Here is an 18,923-nt window from a genome sequence, read left to right as displayed (position 1 = left end):
TTCTTTCTTTTATTTTATTTTCTTGTATAGGATTTAATTAAAACTCACATGCTTATTAATATAGATGAAGAAAAATTAAAAAGAAGCCCTTGAAGCCTCATTCAAGGTCTCTATTCCTCGTAGAACTTAGTAAGTTCTTAGTGACTTGCATATATTTTTAAAAGGTCTATGCAAGTTTTCAAGTTTATAGTTAAATATTCTACAATGGGACAGATATCATGTTTAGTGAATCATATTTGTCCCACTTTGCTGTCGACGTATCAATATACAGTCTAGTACAATCGTTCAATAACCTTGCACAGTGCATTTTTTTTAGTTGAAAACCCTCATAATTTTATTAAACTGGACTAGATAAACAGTCCCTAACATTATTAACTAGCTAGAAAGGGATGAATTCACAGGGTTCACAAGTCACAGGTGTGGTGGAAGCGGCTGCGATGGCAACTGAATTGGCGGCAACTCAATCGGTGGCAGCTCAATCAGTGGAGACAGCGGCTTTGGAGCAACTTTGGAGCCAACTTTGCGGAATTGGGGGCCTTGAAGGGCTCATTAGAGGTCGTGAGTGGTGACAGGAAGGTGGGTGGTGGAGGTGGAAGCGGCAGTTGAGGCAGCTCTGTGATCGGCGGTGACATTGGAGGCTTCAAGGCATCGAATAGCTATGTGATCGGCGGTGGAGCATAGAGCGGAAGCCAGAAGGAAGCGCAGGTCGCGGCGAGCATCTTCATCAGAACCACCATCACAAGAGCCATTGTCGAAGATGAAGATTACTAGCTAGTGGGAGGAGCTTATAAAGAAGAAGAGGAGGGGCAGTACATGTAGCCTGCGAGCTGGCGCCGACAACCCCCTTGTGAATGTTTACCCTTGCAAAAAATGACAAGGACATTATACAGATGATAAAATCTGTTAGCTCTAAAAGAGGGGCTCAACAGCCTCTATCTAAACATTAATGATTAAAAATATATCAAAGTTCTTCCACAATCTTCTTCCACAGGTAGTCCACATCTACCACCACTCAGTATACATATACTGAAATTTGGTATACCGAACTTTGGTATACCCACATATGGTACACCAAAACTTCGGTATACCAAAGTTTTAATATAATGAATTTCAATTTTGTGAACTTTAGTATACCGACTCCTGATACAGCAAATCTTTGGTATACCGAAGTTTTAGTATAAAGAGATTCGGTATACCAAACTTCAGTATACGTAAGTTTATTACAAGCGTCTACAGCAGAGGCATGCACACAAATCAAAATGATATCACACTCATACGAGCTAGTTGGAAAAGGAAACACCACTACCATCACCAAATCAACAAATCACAGTTCAATTCTTACCCATTGCACGTGAAAAACAGGAAAGCGTCAATCTTGATCGAGAAAAGTACTCTCAGTTTCTTTATAAAACATATTGTATTAATTAATATTCCGGCATCAAAGTATTCTTCCACCAGGAAATAAAATGCATCCATTATCAAATCTTTAGATATCACTTTTTTGGATCAAATCTCCACATCATAGAAACAATAATATCTTACAAGATCTCAAATTTTCACACTCTCGGACATATGGTCTTTCTATATAAATCCCTCGATCTATCCCTCAATATCGAACAAGAAATAGAGGCGTTGATAAGGATTTGGCGTCATACCTGGTATGAGTAGGTGTAAGCTGGAAGACCACCGAATCTAGTCTAGTTTCCGAACTCATTTTAAAACTCACATGCTTATTAATATAGATGAAGAAAATTATAAAGAAGCCCTTGAAGTCTCATTCAAGGTCTCTATTCCATGTAGAACTTAGTAAGTTCTTAGTGACTTGCATATATTTTTTAAAGGTCTATGCAAGTTTTCAAGTTTATAGTTAAATATTCTACAATGGGACATATATTATTTTAGTGAATCATATTTGTCCCACTTTGCTGTCGACGTATCAATATACTGTCTAGCACAATCGTTTAATAACCTTGCAGAGTGCATTTTTTTTAGTTGAAAAACCTCATAATTTCATTAAACTGGACTAGATAAACATCATCCCTAGCATTATTTACTAGATAGAAAGGGATGAATTCACAGGGTTCACAGGTCACCGGTCAAAGGGGTGGTGGGGGTGTTGTAAGCGGCTGCGGTGTCAGCTGAATCGGCGGCAGCTCAATCGATGGAGACGGTGGCTTTGAGGGCAACTTTGGAGCCGACTTTACGGGCTTGGGGGCCTTGAAGGGCTCATTGGAGGCCGTGATTGGTGACAGGAAGGTGGGTGGTGGAGGTGGAAGCGGCAGTTGTGGCAGCTCTGTGATCGGCGGTGACTTTCGAGGCTTTGAGACGTCGAATGGCTCTGTGATCGGCGGTGGAGCAGAGAGCGGAAGCCAGAAGGAAGTGCAAGCCGCGGCGAGCGTCTTCATCAGAACCACCATCACAAGAGCCATTGTCGAAGATGAAGATTACTAGCTAGTGGGAGGAACTTATAAAGAAGAAGAGTAGGGGCAGTACATGTAGCCTGCGAGCCGGCGCCGACAACCCCCTTGTGAATAGTTACCCTCGTAAAAAATGAGAAGGACATTATACAGATGATAAAATCTGTTTGCTCTAAAAGAGGGGTTCAACAGCCTCTGTCTAAACATTAATAATTAAAAATTTATCAAAGTTCTTCCATGATTTTCTTCCACAAGTAGTCCACGTCTACCACCACTCATTATACCTATACTGAAGTTTGGTATACCGAACTTTGATATACCAACACTTGGTACACCAAAACTTCGGTATGCCAAAGTTTCAATATAAAGAATTTTGATTTAGCGAACTTTTAGTATACCGACACTTGATACACCAAATCTTTGGTATACCGAAGTTTTAGTACAAAGAAATTCGGTATACCAAACTTCAATATACGTAAGTTTATTAGAAGTGTCTACAGCAGAGGCATGCAAACAAATCAAAATGATATCACACTTGTACCAGCTAGTTGGAAAAGGAAACACCACTATCATCACCAAATCAAAAAAAATCACAGTTCAATTCTTATCAATTGTACATGAAAAACATGAAAGTTTCAATCTTGATCGAGAAGAGTACTCTCAATCTCTTTATGAAACATATTGTATTAACTAATTCCGACATCAAAGTAGTCTTCTACCAGAAAATAAAATGCATTCATTTTCAAATCTTTAGATATCACTTTTTTGGTTCAAATCTCCATATCATAGAAACAATAATACCTTACAAGATCTCAAATTTTCACTAGTTTCATTCAAATAAAATATTTATAATCCCATGAATTCACTACTTTAATTAAAATATGTGCAAATTTTTGATTATTCACACTTTGTCTTTGTCTTTTTTTTTTCTTTTCTTTTATTTTCTAGTATATGATTTAATTAACTCACATTCTTACTAATTAAGATGAAGAAAATTTTAAAGAAGCCCTTGAAGCCTCATTCAAGGTTTCTGTTCCTCTTAGAACTTAATAAGTTCTTAGTGACTTACATATATTTTTAAAAGATCTGTGCAAGTTTTTAAGTTTATAGTTAAATATTCTACAATGGGACAGATATCATGTTTAGTGAATCATATTTGTCCCACTTTGTTGTCGACGTGTCAATATATTGTCTAACACGGTCGTTTAATAACCATGCGCAGTGCAATTTTTTAGTTAAAAATCTCATAATTTCATTAAATTGGACTAGATAAACATCATCCCTAACGTTATTTACTAGCTAGAAAGGGATGAATTCACAAGGTTCACAGGTCACAGGTCACAGCGGTGGTGGGGGTGGTGGAAGCGGCTGTGGTGGCTGCTAAATCGGCAGCAGCTCAATCGGCGACATCTCAATCGGTGGAGACGACGACTTTGGGGGCAACTTTGGAGCCGACTTTGAGGGCTTGAGGGCCTTGAAGGGCTCATTGGAGGTCGTGAGTGGAGACTGCAAGGTGGGTGGTGGAGGTAGAAGCAGCAGCTGTGGCAGCTCTATGATCGACGATAACTTTAGAAGCTTCGAGGCGTCGAATGGCTCTGTGATCGGCGGTGGAGCAGAGAGCGGAAGCCAGAAGGAAGCGCAGGTAGCGGTGAGCATCATCATCAGAACCACCACCTCAAGAGCCATTGTCGAAGATGAAGATAACTAGCTGGTGGGAGGAGCGTATAAAGAAAAAGAGGGGCAGTACATGTAGCCTGCGAGCCGGCGCCGACAACCCCCATGTTAACAGTTACCCTCGTAAAAAAGACAGGGACATTATACAGATGATAAAATCTGTTAGTTCTAAAATGAGGGGCTCAACAACCTCTGTCTAATCATTAATGATTAAAAAAAAATATCAAAGTTCTTCCACTATCTTCTTCCAGAGGTAGTCCACCTCTTCCACCACTCTGTATACCTATACTGAAGTTTGGTATACCAACACTTGGTACACCAAAACTTCGGTATACCAAAGTTTGGTATACCAATATAAAGAATTTCAATTTAGCGGACTTTAGTATACCGACACTTGATACACCAAATCTTCGGTATACAGAAGTTTTAGTATAAAGAAATTCGATATACCAAACTTCAGTATACGTAAGTTTATTAGAAGTGTCTACAGCGGAGGCATGCACACAAATCAAAATGATATCACACTCATACCAGCTTTTTGGAAAAGGAAACACCACTTCCATCACCAATCAATAAATCACAGTTCAATTCTTACCCATTGCACGTGAAAAATAGGAAAGCATCAATCTTGATCGAGTAGAGTACTCTCAGTCTCTTAATAAAACATATTGAATTAAGTAATATTCCGGCATCAAAGTAGTCTTCCACCAGGAAATAAAATACATCCATTATCAAATCTTTAGATATCACTTTTTTGGTTCAAATCTCCACATCATAGAAACAATAATACCTTACAAGATCTCAAATTTTCACACTCCCGAACATCTGGTCTTTCTATATAAATCCCTCGATCTATCCCTTAGTATCGAACAAGAAATAGAGGCGTTGATACGGATTTGGCGCCATACCTGGTACGAGTAGGTGTAAGCTGGAAGACCACCGAATCTAATCTAGTTTCTGACCTCATTTTAAAAATCAAATGCTTTGGTCCCTCTCCTCCTCCACTCCCGTCCCCGTTCGCCACCTTCTAACAGAATCTATGAGATCTTACTCGCAGGAATGTTGAAGCATCAAAAGGAGCCACCTTGCTTTTTATTTTTTGCTTGTATTGCTGATTTAGGAAAAAGGGAAGGCAAAAAATACCTACTCCTCCAAAAACAGTTAAGTTTCCAGATCGACCAATGGTGCCAAGCACTACTACAAAAACACTGAAGAAGAAAAGGCATAGTAGCTCTAAATAGGTGTTTCAATATTGGAACTTACCAAAATACTCAGGCAAACAATGGATCACTCAAGTCGGCCGCAAAGATCGATAGTTACTAGGGACATAAATGAGAGAGGAGGAGGATGAGGGTCCTGAAGGTCCAAAAAAAAAGAGGTGGCGAAGGTTAATGGCAGTGAATGCAAGCAAGAAGCGAACGCATGATAAAGAAAAACTTTGCAGAGAAGATGAGAAGAGAAAAATAAACGGTATAGATGCATCTATCCAAATAAAATATGCAAGAGCCCAGCAACAATGAGCACATTTAAAGGGTTTGTTAAGCACTAAATTAGTTGGAAATTAATTACTGCCTGATAAACACTGTCATTATCTCTGCCTGTCAAATACATAGAAATTAGATTAAAGGCTCTCGCTTGAGATAGAGAGATGTTGAAGGAGGCCAAATACCACTCTTAGTGGTTTAATTTAGAAAGTGCACCTGGTTAAGTTGATTACTAATTAATACCAACCAAATTAAGCTGAAGACCCTCCCCACAATGCATCTATTAAAGGACTCTTTATACACTATATCTATCATGCATAAAACTTAAAAACATTCAATATATAAATGATTTATTAAATAATTGGTATCTATGAGCATTTGTTTAAACATAGGCCAGGAAGATGCATACTAGAATTAAATGGTCAAACTAAAACAAATGGATTATTTTTTCTAATGAGTAATGAATGACCTCATATAATATGTATCTACTGTCATGGCTCAAACATATGTATGAATTTTCCCATATCCTAGTCATAATTTCTCATCCTATAGAGGTAAGCTATTTGCAATGATCAACCGACGATCAAACACCAACGAAAACTTGAATATGTTAATTAAAAACATTTTAATTTATATTTTCAGGTTCAATTGAAACTGAAACCGGAACAACTAGTACACAAGTCATTCATACATAAGAAAACTAGAGCAATATCTATAATTGGCCTTGTAAAACTAAAAACGAAATGACAAGCTACTAGCTTCATTCAAATAAAATATTTATAATCCTTTGAATTCACTACGTTAATTAAAATATGTGCAGATATTTTGATTATTCACACTTTGTCTTTGTCTTTTATTTTCTTTTATTTTCTTGTATAGGATTTAATTAAAACTCACATGCTTATTAATATAGATGGAGAAAATTATAAAGAAGCCCTTGAAGCCTCATTCAAGGTCTTTGTTCCTCATAGAACTTAGTAAGTTCTTAGCGACTAACATCTATTTTTATAAGATCTGTGCAACTTTTTCCAGTTTATAGTTAAATATTCTACAATGGGACAGATATCATGTTTAGTGAATCATATTTGTCCCACGTTGTTGTCGACGTATCAATATGATGTCTAGCATAGTCGTTTAATAACCTTGCACAGTGCATGTTTTTTAGTTGAAAAACCTCATAATTTCTTTAAACTGGACTAGATAAACATCATCCCTAACATTATTTACTAGCTAGAAAGGGATGAATTCACAGGGTTCACAGGTCACAGGTCACAGGGGTTGTGGGGGTGGTGGAAGCGGCTACGGTGGCAGCTACATCGGCGGCAGCTCAATCGGTGGAGACTGCAACTTTGGGGGCAACTTTGGAGCCGACTTTGCAGGCTTGGGAGCCCTGAAGGGCTCATTGGAGGACGTGAGTGGTGACTGCAAGGTGGGTGGTGGAGGTGGAAGCGGCAGCTATGGCAGCTATGGCAGCTCTGTGATCGGCGGTGACTTTGGAGGCTTCGAAACGTCGAATGGCTCTGTGATCGGCGGTGACTTTGGAGGCTTCGAAATGTCGAATGACTCTGTGATCGGTGGTGGAGCAGAGCGCGGAAGCCTGAAGGAAGCGCAGGTAGCGGCGAGCGTCATCATCAGAACCACCACCACAAGAGCCTTTGTCGAAGATGAAGATTACTAGCTGGTGGGAGGAGCGTATAAAGAAGAAGAGGGTCAGTACATATAGCCTGCGAGCCGGCGCCACAACCCCCATATGAATAGTTACCCTCGCAAAAAAAAAGACAGGGATATTATACATAAGATAAACTCTGTTAGTTCTAAAATGAGGGGCTCAACAGCGTCTGTCTAAACATTAATGATTAAAAAATAATATCAAAGTTTTTCCACTATCTTCTTCCAGAGGTAGTCCACCTCTACCACCACTCAGTATACCTATACTGAAGTTTAGTATACCAAACTTTGGTATACCAACACTTGGTACATCAAAATTTCAGTATACCAAAGTTTGAATATAAAGAATTTGGATTTAGCGAACTTTAGTATACCGACACTTGATACACCAAATCTTCGGTATACCAAAGTTTTAGTATAAAGAAATTCGGTATACCAAACTTCAGTATACGTAAGTTTATTAGTAGTGTCTACTGCAGAGGCATGCACACAAATGAAAATGAGATCAAACTCATACAAGCTAGTTGGAAAAGGAAACACCACTACCATCACCAAATCAAAAAATCACAGTTCAATTCTTATCCATTACACATGAAAAACAGGAAAGCGTCAATCTTGATCGAGAAGAGTACTCTCAGTCTCTTTATGAAACATTTTGTATTAAGTAATTCGGGCATCAAAGTAGTCTTCCACTAGGAAATTAATTGCATCCATTATCAAATCTTTAGATATCACTTTTTTGGTTCAAATCTCCACATTATAGAAATAATTATACCTTACAAGATCTCAAATTTTCACACTCTCGGACATCTGGTCTTTCTATATAAATCCCTCGATCTATCCCTCAGTATTGAACAAGAAGTAGAGGCGTTGATAAGGATTTGGCGTCATACTTGGTGTGTGTAGGTGTAAGCTTGAAGACCACCAAATCTAGTGTAGTTTCCGACCTCATTTTAAAAATCAAGTGCTTTGGTCCCTCTCCTCCTCCACTCCCATCCCTGCTCGCTGCCTTCTAGCAGAATCTATGAGATCTTACTTGTAAGAAGGTTGAAGCATCAAAAGGCGCCACCTTGTTTTTTTATTTTTTTGCTTGTAGTGATGATTCAGGAAAAAGGGAAGGCAAAAAATACCTACACTTCCAAAAACAGTTAAGTTTCCAGATCGATCAATGGTGCCAAGCACTACTACAAAAAAACTGAAGACGAAAAGGCGTAGTAGCTCTAAATAGGTGCTTCAATACTGGAACTTACCGATATACTTAGGCAAACAGCGGATCACTCAAGGCGGCTGAAAAGATCGATAGTAACTAGGGACATAAATGAGAGAGGAGGAGAAGGAGGGTCCTGAAGGTCCAAGAAAAAAGTGGTGGCAAAGGTTAATGGCAGTGAATGCAAGTAAGAAGCGAACGCATGATAAAGAGAAACTTTGCAGAGAAGATGAGAAGAGAAAAATAAAAGGTATAGATGCATCTATCCAAATAAAATATGCAAGAGCCCAGCAACAATGAGCTAATTTAAAGGGTTTGTTAAGCACTAAATTAGTTGGAAATTAATTACTGCCTAATAAACACTGACATTATCACTGCCTATCAAATACATAGAAATTGGATTAAAGGCTCGCGTCGCTTGAGATAGAGAGATGCTGAAGGGGGGGGGGGGGGGAAAATACCACTCTTAGTGGTTTAATTAAGAAAGTGCACCTGGTTAAGTTGATTACTAATTAATACCGATCAAATTAAGCTGAAGACCCTCCCCACAATGCATTTAGTAAAGGACTCTTTATACACTATATCTATCATGCATAAAACTTAAAAACATTCAATACATAAATGATTTGTTAAATAATTGATATCTATGAGCATTTGTTTAAACATAGGCCAGGAGTAATGAATACTTGAACTAAATCTGTCACGCCCTGGAGGAGTCCCTGTTCGAAGAAATTTTGGCAGCATCTCCCCTGTACGATGGACAATCTGAAACTTTCTACACTACCATATACCTCAGCCACATGCGGCTGGAATAATAACAATAATAAAAATACATCACATAGCCATCCACGCAGTTAAATAGATAACAAACTAGAACAGGGTAATATGACTCAAAAACAACCCTACTCAACTACACTCAGAAAGCTCAAAACCGATATCCTACTCCACTACACTCATAAAGCTCAAATCCGACGATAAAATCCACTTACCTCTTCTGCCGTCTAGGCAGGCGTGTAGTAAAACAAATCCAATTAAAAACCCATCGGCAATGTCTATATAAAATCCAAGTATATCAAAACAATACAGTTTCCAACATAGTCTAGTAAAAGACACCAAAAGACAATAGACATCCTCGTGGACTCCAGGGGACTAGCAACTGGAACTCTCTCCTGACAGCATCAACCTGAAAATAGTAAATATCCACGGGATGAGTCAACTCCTCAGCGGGTAACAACTGATATATATAGTAGAGAAATAACATCTAACACTAATCATGCGTACAGTCTCCTGATATAAGAAGGAAAAAATGCAACTGTAGTAAACAGGAGAAAACTGAATTAGCCAGGACCTGGTACAAGGATAAATAGTCCGAGAGGTATAGAAATCCTGTATGCATGTCAAGCATGGCCATCCAACCAAAATGCAGCAAATAAATGCAGCAAACACAATCACAAGAAATAAATGCATCAATGCGTATGATGCCAATGATGCGTCCTGGTCAACCCTAATGCCAGTCAACCATCTCACACACAATAGTGAGACAGAGTGGGCAGGGTTGTGACAACCGTGCACTCTGTCGTCACTGCTCCTGATGAGTGACCGAGTGGACAGGATGCTGTCGGAGTACACCTATCCTCCTACCCCAAATCATAAATGGGGGAGCACAATGCTCTCAACTCCCGGTACACGATGACGGGGAGGAATCTCTGCCGGCTACCACGCTGCGTCACACTACCCATGAGCGGACCAACGAAGCCAAATAAAGTCCCTGCTGCAACACACTCTGCCTGAATCGACCACTAACCCATGAGTGGTGGTGTGTGCAGATCCATGTAACTGGCGATGTGCTCAACAATAATGGAGCGGACTATCACACAGCATGCAATCATACGAATGGTGCATGACACTAACCATGGAAATATCCTGAGCTAATCCATATATATATAGAAGGTGCACCTTAGGTCAATGAATCAAATCAAAGGTACACAGATAAAACAAGGTATAAAACCTAGGTCCTGAACATGGTGAAGCATGGTATATCACTACCCCCTATAAGCATGTATAAGCAGGTAAGAAATAACATGATATGCAAAACAAGTATCAATCAAGCATGTAACAAGTATCGGGTAGTGACTAATCGAAACAGATAAGAAACATAATTATTGCAATTTGTTAAATTCACTACTGTGCATATCAAACGACATAAAGTCAGAAGTACCCGCCTCCAATAGGAATGTCCAAATCCGACATCAAGATACTCGTCTCACGTCAAAGTCCTGTGGTATCAAACATAATGTCTAGTTTAGCTAATTCTATCATACAACAATTAGCCAAACTAAATTCTAATCCAAATAAATCAATTAGAGTTAACTTCATTAACCCTAATCGTTCCACCTTCTAATTAGGACTTACTATAATATAAACCATCGTAGATTCAACACAAAAACTCACCTAAATCTGTACTTACCCACTGCTAGAGAAAGTTGCTGCTGGATCCAGTGACTGCAGCAAGGTGGAAATGGCTGATCAACAACACAATTTATCCTAAAAACATAGACAACAATTTAATCTTTTAATCCACCACATCTACCATACACTTACCCTTGTATATCTCTGATTTCCCCGCTGGAACAGTGTTGCTGGCCAGGACTCAAGCCGAAAATCCCAATTGTTGATGTTGGAATACTTCTCAACAGAGCCTTCCCCTCCCTCACAGCTCCCAACCGTCACTAGATCAGCAACCAAGAAGGGAATCAAGATCAAACATAGAGATCAAACCCAACTCCAACTTGGTATGGCACTTACCTCCAAAATCGTTGACAAAAGTGAAGAGGAGAAAGGGGAAAATCACAGGCTGGGCAGGGGCTAGGGCTTAGCGTCGACTGTGATCGTCGGCTCGGGCAGCACAGAAGGAAGGAGATGAAGGTGAGGCCGGCGGTGTCTCGTTGGACCAGAGGAGGGCCAACACGAGTGTAACACCCGAAATTTCTTAAAATAATTATTAGAAATATCCTAGTATTTTTCTGGAATTTTAGGATATTTTTACAGAATTTTTAGAGTAGCGGAGGTAGCAAAAATAAATGGAATCGTAAAATAGCCTACGCGGGAATTGAACCCGAGACCTATTGGGTCCTACGACTTATAGATAGCCCTAGTAACCAGTTGAACCCAGCAGGGCCGTGCTGAAAGGGAAGGGAGACAATTAAATTTATATTAGAGTTGGGCGAAATTAACCACTTAATATAAATAGGGAATTAATAAGTGAAGAGTTATTTTTAACGTAACTTTTCCTCACCCTCACCCTAACCTCACGCCGCCCCCTCCCTCTCCTCCTCCTTCTCTCGGCGCACCAAGCAAGGGCTAGGGTTCCGTCCCCTAGGCTCTAGGAGCACCTTCCGGCGACGACTTCGACACGAGGACGCTCCCCTCCACGAGAGGAACTCATAGACGTGAGAAGATCGTCGAAGAGATCTCTCCTCCGGAAAACCTAGCGATTAGATTTGTAAGAAAATCCGAACAGGAGGTAAGAAACCCCTCACCTGCAGTATAAGTAGCTTCCGTGTGAATTTTATGCTTCAGTTTAGTAGTATGTGGATTTTCGGCACAAAGGATGCCAATTAGCGCATACCAAGTGTTCGATTAAATTATTAGCACGGTTAAAATGCAACTTGAGCATTTTACTAGCTTAGCTAAATGCGATAGAAGCATTCATTCAGTATGTTTAGCTTTAGTACAGCTTATATGGGACTACGGTCCAATGGGTGGGCTTCCATAGTCGCCTCTAGGTTTAGATAACCTAGCTCTGGGTTCAGATAACCTAGAAATAGCAAGAACAGCAAAAATTCAGCTATAACCAGTATTTTATTTTATTAGTGGCACTGTACTGGATTAGATATCCATTGGGTTGGGCTCCCATAGTCGTCCCTAGGTTCAGCTAACCTAGTAACCCTACTAAATTCAGGACTTGCAAACCCGGGTCTAGTTAGGGATGCGCGCATAGCACGTACAGTTGTCGGGCCCAAACAGCAGCATGTTTATTATTTTAATCTATCTATGAAAATAGTTTTCAAAACTTCACAAATAGTTATGTGGATTTAGTACAACTCTAGCACCAGATTAGTATTAGCCTAGCCTAGCTTTGATACCAGTTTAGCTTTCTGTTGATACAACATGATAGTTTAAAATTAGCTTTATTGTCATGATCAGTTTTGCTTCTATGTGTTGTATGCCATGCCATGCTTAGCATATTCAGAATGTATTTCAAATAGCATGTTTTAAAAACATAATTTGCATCGTATGCATGTTTTAGTGAGGTAGATGGTTTCTTACTAGGCTCTCAAGCTTACAGATACTATTTTCCTTATACTGCAGATAAAGGTAAAGGGAAGATGGACTAGCGGAGGCTGGAGGTCAATGCAATGATGAAGATGTGTGTGGATGGAACTTGGAACAAAGATCTTAGGGAATTGCAGCGAGTTTTGTTTTGAACATTAGAACTGTTAGCATTTTAGTATTCCGCACCTTAGTATGTTAAATGCCATGAATTAGCAAATTATGCACTCTACCATGCTTAGAACATTCGTTATGTGATGTTAGAATGTTTCTCAGTTGTTTTAGAACTTGTATGTGTGATTGAGGCACGAAACGGTGCTGAAATCAGACTTCTGGTACGAAATCAGAAACTCCAATCGATCGGTCGATCGATTGGAGGCTTCTCAATCGATCAACCGATCGATTGAGAAGTTTGTACCGCGAACAGTAAGCTCCTGGATCGATCAGCCGATCGATCCAGATGCCTTCTGTCGTGAACAGAAATCCCTGGGATCGATCACTGGATCGATTGGCCAGTCTGGATCGATCAGCCGATCGATCCAGAATATTGCCCCGAGCAGAATAGCGTGCTGGATCGATCACTGGATCGATCCAACCTAAGTTCCGCATATAGTAGCGTGCTGGGTCAATCACTGGATCGATTAGACCATTCCAATCGATCCATGGATCGATTGGGAGGCCTGACAATAGCCGGAAGACCCTTAGTTCAGTTCCTTGACCATGGGGGAGGTACAATATGTCATGAATAGTTTAGATTACACCCCTTAGCACATATAGAATAAAGGAATGATAAGAGCTTAGCAAAGTTTTAATTAGTACAGCATCCGCATCTAGATTTAGTGATGGTCATGGATATAGTTTAGCACAGCATAGTGTGACGGTCCGGCCTTACAGCCTAGCCAGTAGAAGGCGGGTCCTTACAGAGTGGTATCAGAGCAGTTTCCATACTTCCTACACACACATCAGCATTGAACCTGCAGCTTCCAAGTAAGAATACCTCTCATTTTTTTTTATGTTCCTGTTTTCTCGTTATAACTTATGTTAACTGAAGCATGTTAGTATGTGATAATGTTTAACAAGATAGCAGTATTTATGTAACCATGATTTGATTAGTTATGTATGTCTTCTATGTCTTTAGAAATGGCACGAGGACGCCCAGCTAGAAGGGCACCAGCTACTAAGCCCCAGCATGAGGCAGGCAGTTCAGTGCCTCCCCCAGACCTTACAGCATTAGTGGCTCAGTTACAGCAACAGGAGATAGCCACCTTAAAGGCTAACTCCCACAGTCACCCCGGAACCAAACTTAGCAACGCCAGTAGTCTTAGAGGTTCCACCAGTCCAGCCTACAGCACCAGTAGCCCCAGCAACAGAGGCAAGAAGAGAAGCCTATCTGATCCAGTGGCAGAGAGTCAAGCCAGAGAATTTCTTAGGCACTAGTGAACCATGGGATGCTCAGGCCTGGTTCAAAACACTGGAGAGTACGATAGAGCTTCTGGACTGGCCAGAACATGAGACGGTGAAGTGCGCCTCCTTCTGCTTGACAGGAGATGCACGTATGTGGTGGGAGAGAATTAGAGCGAAGTGCCCTGTAAACTAGATGACATGGGCTGACTTCGAGAAAGAATTCTTCGAGGAGTTCTTTCACATGCGGGTCACGAACCGCCACTATGACGAGTTCACAGAGTTTCGCCAGGGCAACCTTTCAGCGGAGGAAGCCGTGAAGAAATTCAACAGATTGGCTCGTCTATGCCCTGAATTAGTCAGCACAGAAAAAGAACGAGTTCGGTTGATGCTCAAGATGCTGAGGCCGGAAATAGCAATGAACGTGGCTGGCGGCGTTCACAGGCCGCAAACCACCGAAGAACTAGTCAGCAGTGCTCTGACCTCCGAGCACTACCAGAACAATATCAAGCAGCAGAAGCAAGTCCTCGCAGAGTCTAAAGGACAAGGAAGTTCAGGTACTCAGAAACAACAGAGCCACAGCTCTAACTGGAAAGGGAACTCCAGTAGCAAGCGCAAACCAGGGAGTTACCCGAAAGGAGGACCAGCTAGTAAATAGCCTAGTTATCCCAAATGTGCTACTTGTGGGAAATTCCACCCTGGAATTTGTCGTAAGGGCACACGAGGATGCTTTGAATGTGGACAGGAAGGGCATATGGCTAAGCAGTGCCAAAACAAGACCAGTCTTCCTCAACCACAGCTGATTCAGTATGGAGGCCAGCCAGCTCAGTTACATCAGATGAAGGCCGCTTTAGATGGTCCACACATCAGCCAGGGCAGACTAGAAGCCCCTCCAGTTATGACCAATGCGAGGATCTACTCACTCACCAGAGAGAACGTAGCGAATGCCTCGACAGTTGTTTCAGGTCAGATTAGTATTTTACAGCAAAGTACAACTGTCTTATTCGATACTGGGGCAACCCATTCTTATGTATCCAGGGCATTTGCCGAGAAGTTAGTGATACTTCCAGAGGTACTCAGTAGCCAATTTTTGACGATGCTACCTTCAGGAGAAATTATGGCATCCACGCACTGGCTCCGAGCAGTGCCAGTTATTATAGCCGACAGAGAACTCTTTTGTGATCTGATAGTGCTAGAAATGACTGATTATGATGTCATATTTAGAATGGACTTCCTGATCAGATACGGTGCCTCTATAGAGTGCTGTAAACAGAAAGTCGTATTCCAACCGGAAGCAGAAGTACAGTTCGAGTACATCGGAGAACCAAAGAGAAAGGCCAAGAAGTTTCTCTCAGCTCTAAGAGCACAGAAATTAATGGATTCAGGATGTACGGGATTCCTAGCACATGTAGTCAATACCAGTCAGCACAAGGACCAACAGCTAGCAGAGGTCCGAGTCGTGTGTGACTACCCAGCAGTCTTCCCTGAGGAGTTACCAGGACTAGCACCAGACAGGGAGATTGAATTTGAAATAGAACTCTTTCTCGATACAAATCCTATCTCCAAAGTACCCTACCGCATGGCTCCAGCAGAACTGAAGGAACTTCATGGGCAATTACAGGAGCTGCTTGACAAGGGCTTCATACGTCCTAGTCACTCACCATGGGGAGCGCCTGTATTGTTCGTGAAGAAGAAGGACGGGAGCATGCGCTTATGCATAGACTACAAGGCACTGAACCAAGTCACCATCAAGAACAGGTATCGTCTTCCCAGAATAGATGACCTGTTCGATCAGCTAAAGGGAGCAACAGTGTTCTCTAAGATAGACCTCAGATCAGGTTATCATCAGGTGAAGGTTAAAGAAGGGGATATACCCAAGACAGCGTTCAGGACTAGATACGGACACTACTAGTTCGTAGTCATGCCCTTTGGCGTGACCAATGCTCCAGCTACTTTCATGGACCTCATGAACAGAGTATTCAGGGATTACTTAGATAAATTTGTTATTGTGTTTATCGATGACATTCTTATCTATTCAGGAACTCAGGAAGAACACGCAGAGCACCTGAAAAGACCCTTCTGCAGAACCAGCTGTACGCCAAGTTCACGAAATGTGAATTTTGGTTAGATCAGGTGTCCTTCCTGGGTCACATCATCTCAAAGGATGGTATCATGGTAAACCCCAGTAAGATAGAAGCTGTGAGTAGTTGGAAAAGACCCAAGAACGCCAGTGAGATCAGAAGCTTTCTGGGATTAGCAGGTTATTACAGAAAATTCGTAGAAGATTTCTCCAGGATAGCCTCCCCACTGACAGCTCTTACCAGAAAGAACAGAATGTTTCAGTGGACAGAGGACTGTGAGAACAGCTTTAGCGAGCTAAAGAGGAGATTGACCAGTGCACCTATTCTGACTCTACCAGAAAACACAGGCAGCTTTGACATTTATAGTGATGCCTCTAAATTGGGACTAGGAGCAGTGCTGATGCAAAATGACAAGGTGATCGCCTATGCCTCCAGACAACTCAAAGACTATGAGAGGAATTATCCTACTCATGATCTTGAGCTTGCAGTAGTCGTGTTCACCCTCAAAATTTGGAGGCATTACTTGTATGGAGCTCAGTGCAGAGTGTATACAGATCACCAGAGTCTGAAGTACTTCTTCACTCAGAAGGATCTGAATATGCGACAGCGCAGATGGCTAGAGCTGGTCAAGGACTATGACATAGACATCCTCTACCACCCAGGAAAAGCTAACAAGGTAGCAGATGCACTTAGCAGAAAGTTCAGTGCTACCTTACTATCCCTAGCAGCCATGTCACCGCCTCTACAGAAGGAGATCACAGATTTCGGTCTCGAACCCATAGTGGGACAACTCTCTACTATGACCTTAGCATCTACCTGCTTGGTGACATCCAGATAGCTCAGGAACAGGATCCTGAAATACAGAAAATCAAGCAAGGGTTAGCGGAATCAGAAAGTGGAGAGTTCAGAATGACCAATAGTGGGGTATTGTACTTTGGTGACAGACTTTGTGTTCCAGATCAGGAGGAACTACGCAGGAAGGTCTTAGATGAGGCTCACAGGACTCCCTATGCGATGCATCCTGGTTCCACCAAGATGTACCAGGACTTAAAGAAACGTTTTTGGTGGCCCGGGATGAAAAGAGACATCGCTAGATACGTTAGCACCTTTCTGACTTGTCAGAGAGTCAAGGCAGAACACCAGAGACCAGGAGGAGTTCTGCAGCCTATCCAGATTCCAGAATGGAAGTGGGAAGACATCTCCATGGATTTTATAGTGGGACTACCCAGAACCACGAATGGTTTTGATACCATCTGGGTGATAGTCGACAGGTTGACTAAGTCAGCCCACTTTTTAGCTATCAGGATATCCTACTCCATGGAACAGCTAGCTCAGCTATATCTCAAGGAGATCGCCAGACTACATGGAGTCCCACGGACCATTATTTCGGACAGAGACAGCAGATTCACCTCTCAATTCTGGGAGTGTGTATAGTCAGCATTGGGTACTAAGTTAAAGTTTAGCACAACCTTCCATCCTCAGACAGATGGTCAAACAGAGCGAGTAAATCAGGTACTCGAAGATATGCTCCGAGCGTGTGCCCTAGACTTCAAGGGAAGTTGGTGCAAGTATCTGAGCTTAGCAGAATTTGAATACAACAACAGCTATCAGGCCACTATCGGCATGGCACCTTACGAGGCTCTCTATGGGCGGAGGTGTAGATCTCCAATCTGCTGGTATGAGAGTGGTGAACAGAAAGAACTAGAACTTTAGACAGATCTAGTAGCAGATACCACAGCAGCTATACAGCAGATCCGCCAGAGGATAGAGACAGCTCAGAGCCGCCAGAAAAGTTATGCTGATACACGACGCAGACCTTTAGAGTTTTCAGTTAGGGATACAGTATTCCTCAGAGTAGCTCCCATGAAGGGAGTAATGCGTTTTGGGAAGAAGGGCAAATTGAGTCCCAGATATGTGGGACCATACCTTATCACTAGAAGAGTTGGCAAGGTAGCATATGAGCTAGAGCTACCCCAAGAGATGTCAGCCATCCATAATGTATTTCATGTCTCTATGCTGAAGAAGCATATCCCAGATGCCACCCAGGTGATTGAGCCCCAGTCGGTACCAGTCCGCGAAGACCTCAGCTATGAAAGTCGACCTATTCAGATAATAGACCGAGCAGTTAAGAAATTACGGAATAAGGAGGTACCATTAGTAAAAGTCATTTGACAAAATCACACAGCAGAAGAGGCTACTTGGGAGACAGAAGCCAGTATGAGACAGAAGTACCCAGAGTTATTCTAAGTTCGAGGATGAACTTTTTATAAGGTATGGGGGATTGTAATGCCCGGAATTTCTTAAAATAATTATTAGAAATATCCTAGTATTTTTCTAGAATTTTAGGATATTTTTACAGAATTTTTAGAGTAGCGAAGATAGCAAAAATAAATGGAATCGTAAAATAGCCTACGCGGGAATTGAACCCAAGACCGATTGGGTCCTACGACTTATAGATAGCCCTAGTAACCAGTTGAACCCAGCAGGGTCGTGCTGAAAGGGAAGGGAGACAATTAAATTTATATTAGAGCTGGGCGAAATTAACCACTTAATATAAATAGGGAATTAATAAGTGAAGAATTATTTTTAACGTAACTTTTCCTCACCCTCACCCTAACCTCACTCCGCCCCCTCCCTCTCCTCCTCCTTCTCTCGGCGC

The 18,923-nt window shown here is 41.5% G+C and overlaps 2 protein-coding genes across 2 annotated transcripts; one reads left to right on the top strand and one right to left on the bottom strand.

Annotated features, from left to right (window-relative positions):
• Positions 1-2,096: 2,096 nt before the first annotated feature.
• Positions 2,097-2,429, bottom strand: LOC122040351 (classical arabinogalactan protein 9-like). The gene has a single exon (XM_042599671.1). It carries the CDS (start codon positions 2,427-2,429, stop codon positions 2,097-2,099), a length of 333 nt encoding a protein of 110 aa, XP_042455605.1.
• Positions 2,430-6,815: 4,386 nt separating this feature from the next.
• Positions 6,816-7,253, top strand: LOC122040350 (glycine-rich cell wall structural protein 1-like). The gene has a single exon (XM_042599670.1). The coding sequence runs from the start codon at positions 6,816-6,818 to the stop codon at positions 7,251-7,253; it is 438 nt and encodes a 145-aa protein (XP_042455604.1).
• The last annotated feature ends 11,670 nt before the right edge of the window (positions 7,254-18,923 follow it).

The sequence above is a fragment of the Zingiber officinale genome, chromosome 2A (genome assembly GCF_018446385.1).
Source record: "Zingiber officinale cultivar Zhangliang chromosome 2A, Zo_v1.1, whole genome shotgun sequence".
In the NCBI taxonomy this organism is placed as follows: Eukaryota; Viridiplantae; Streptophyta; class Magnoliopsida; order Zingiberales; family Zingiberaceae; genus Zingiber; species Zingiber officinale.
This window is presented reverse-complemented; position numbering and strand designations above follow the sequence as displayed.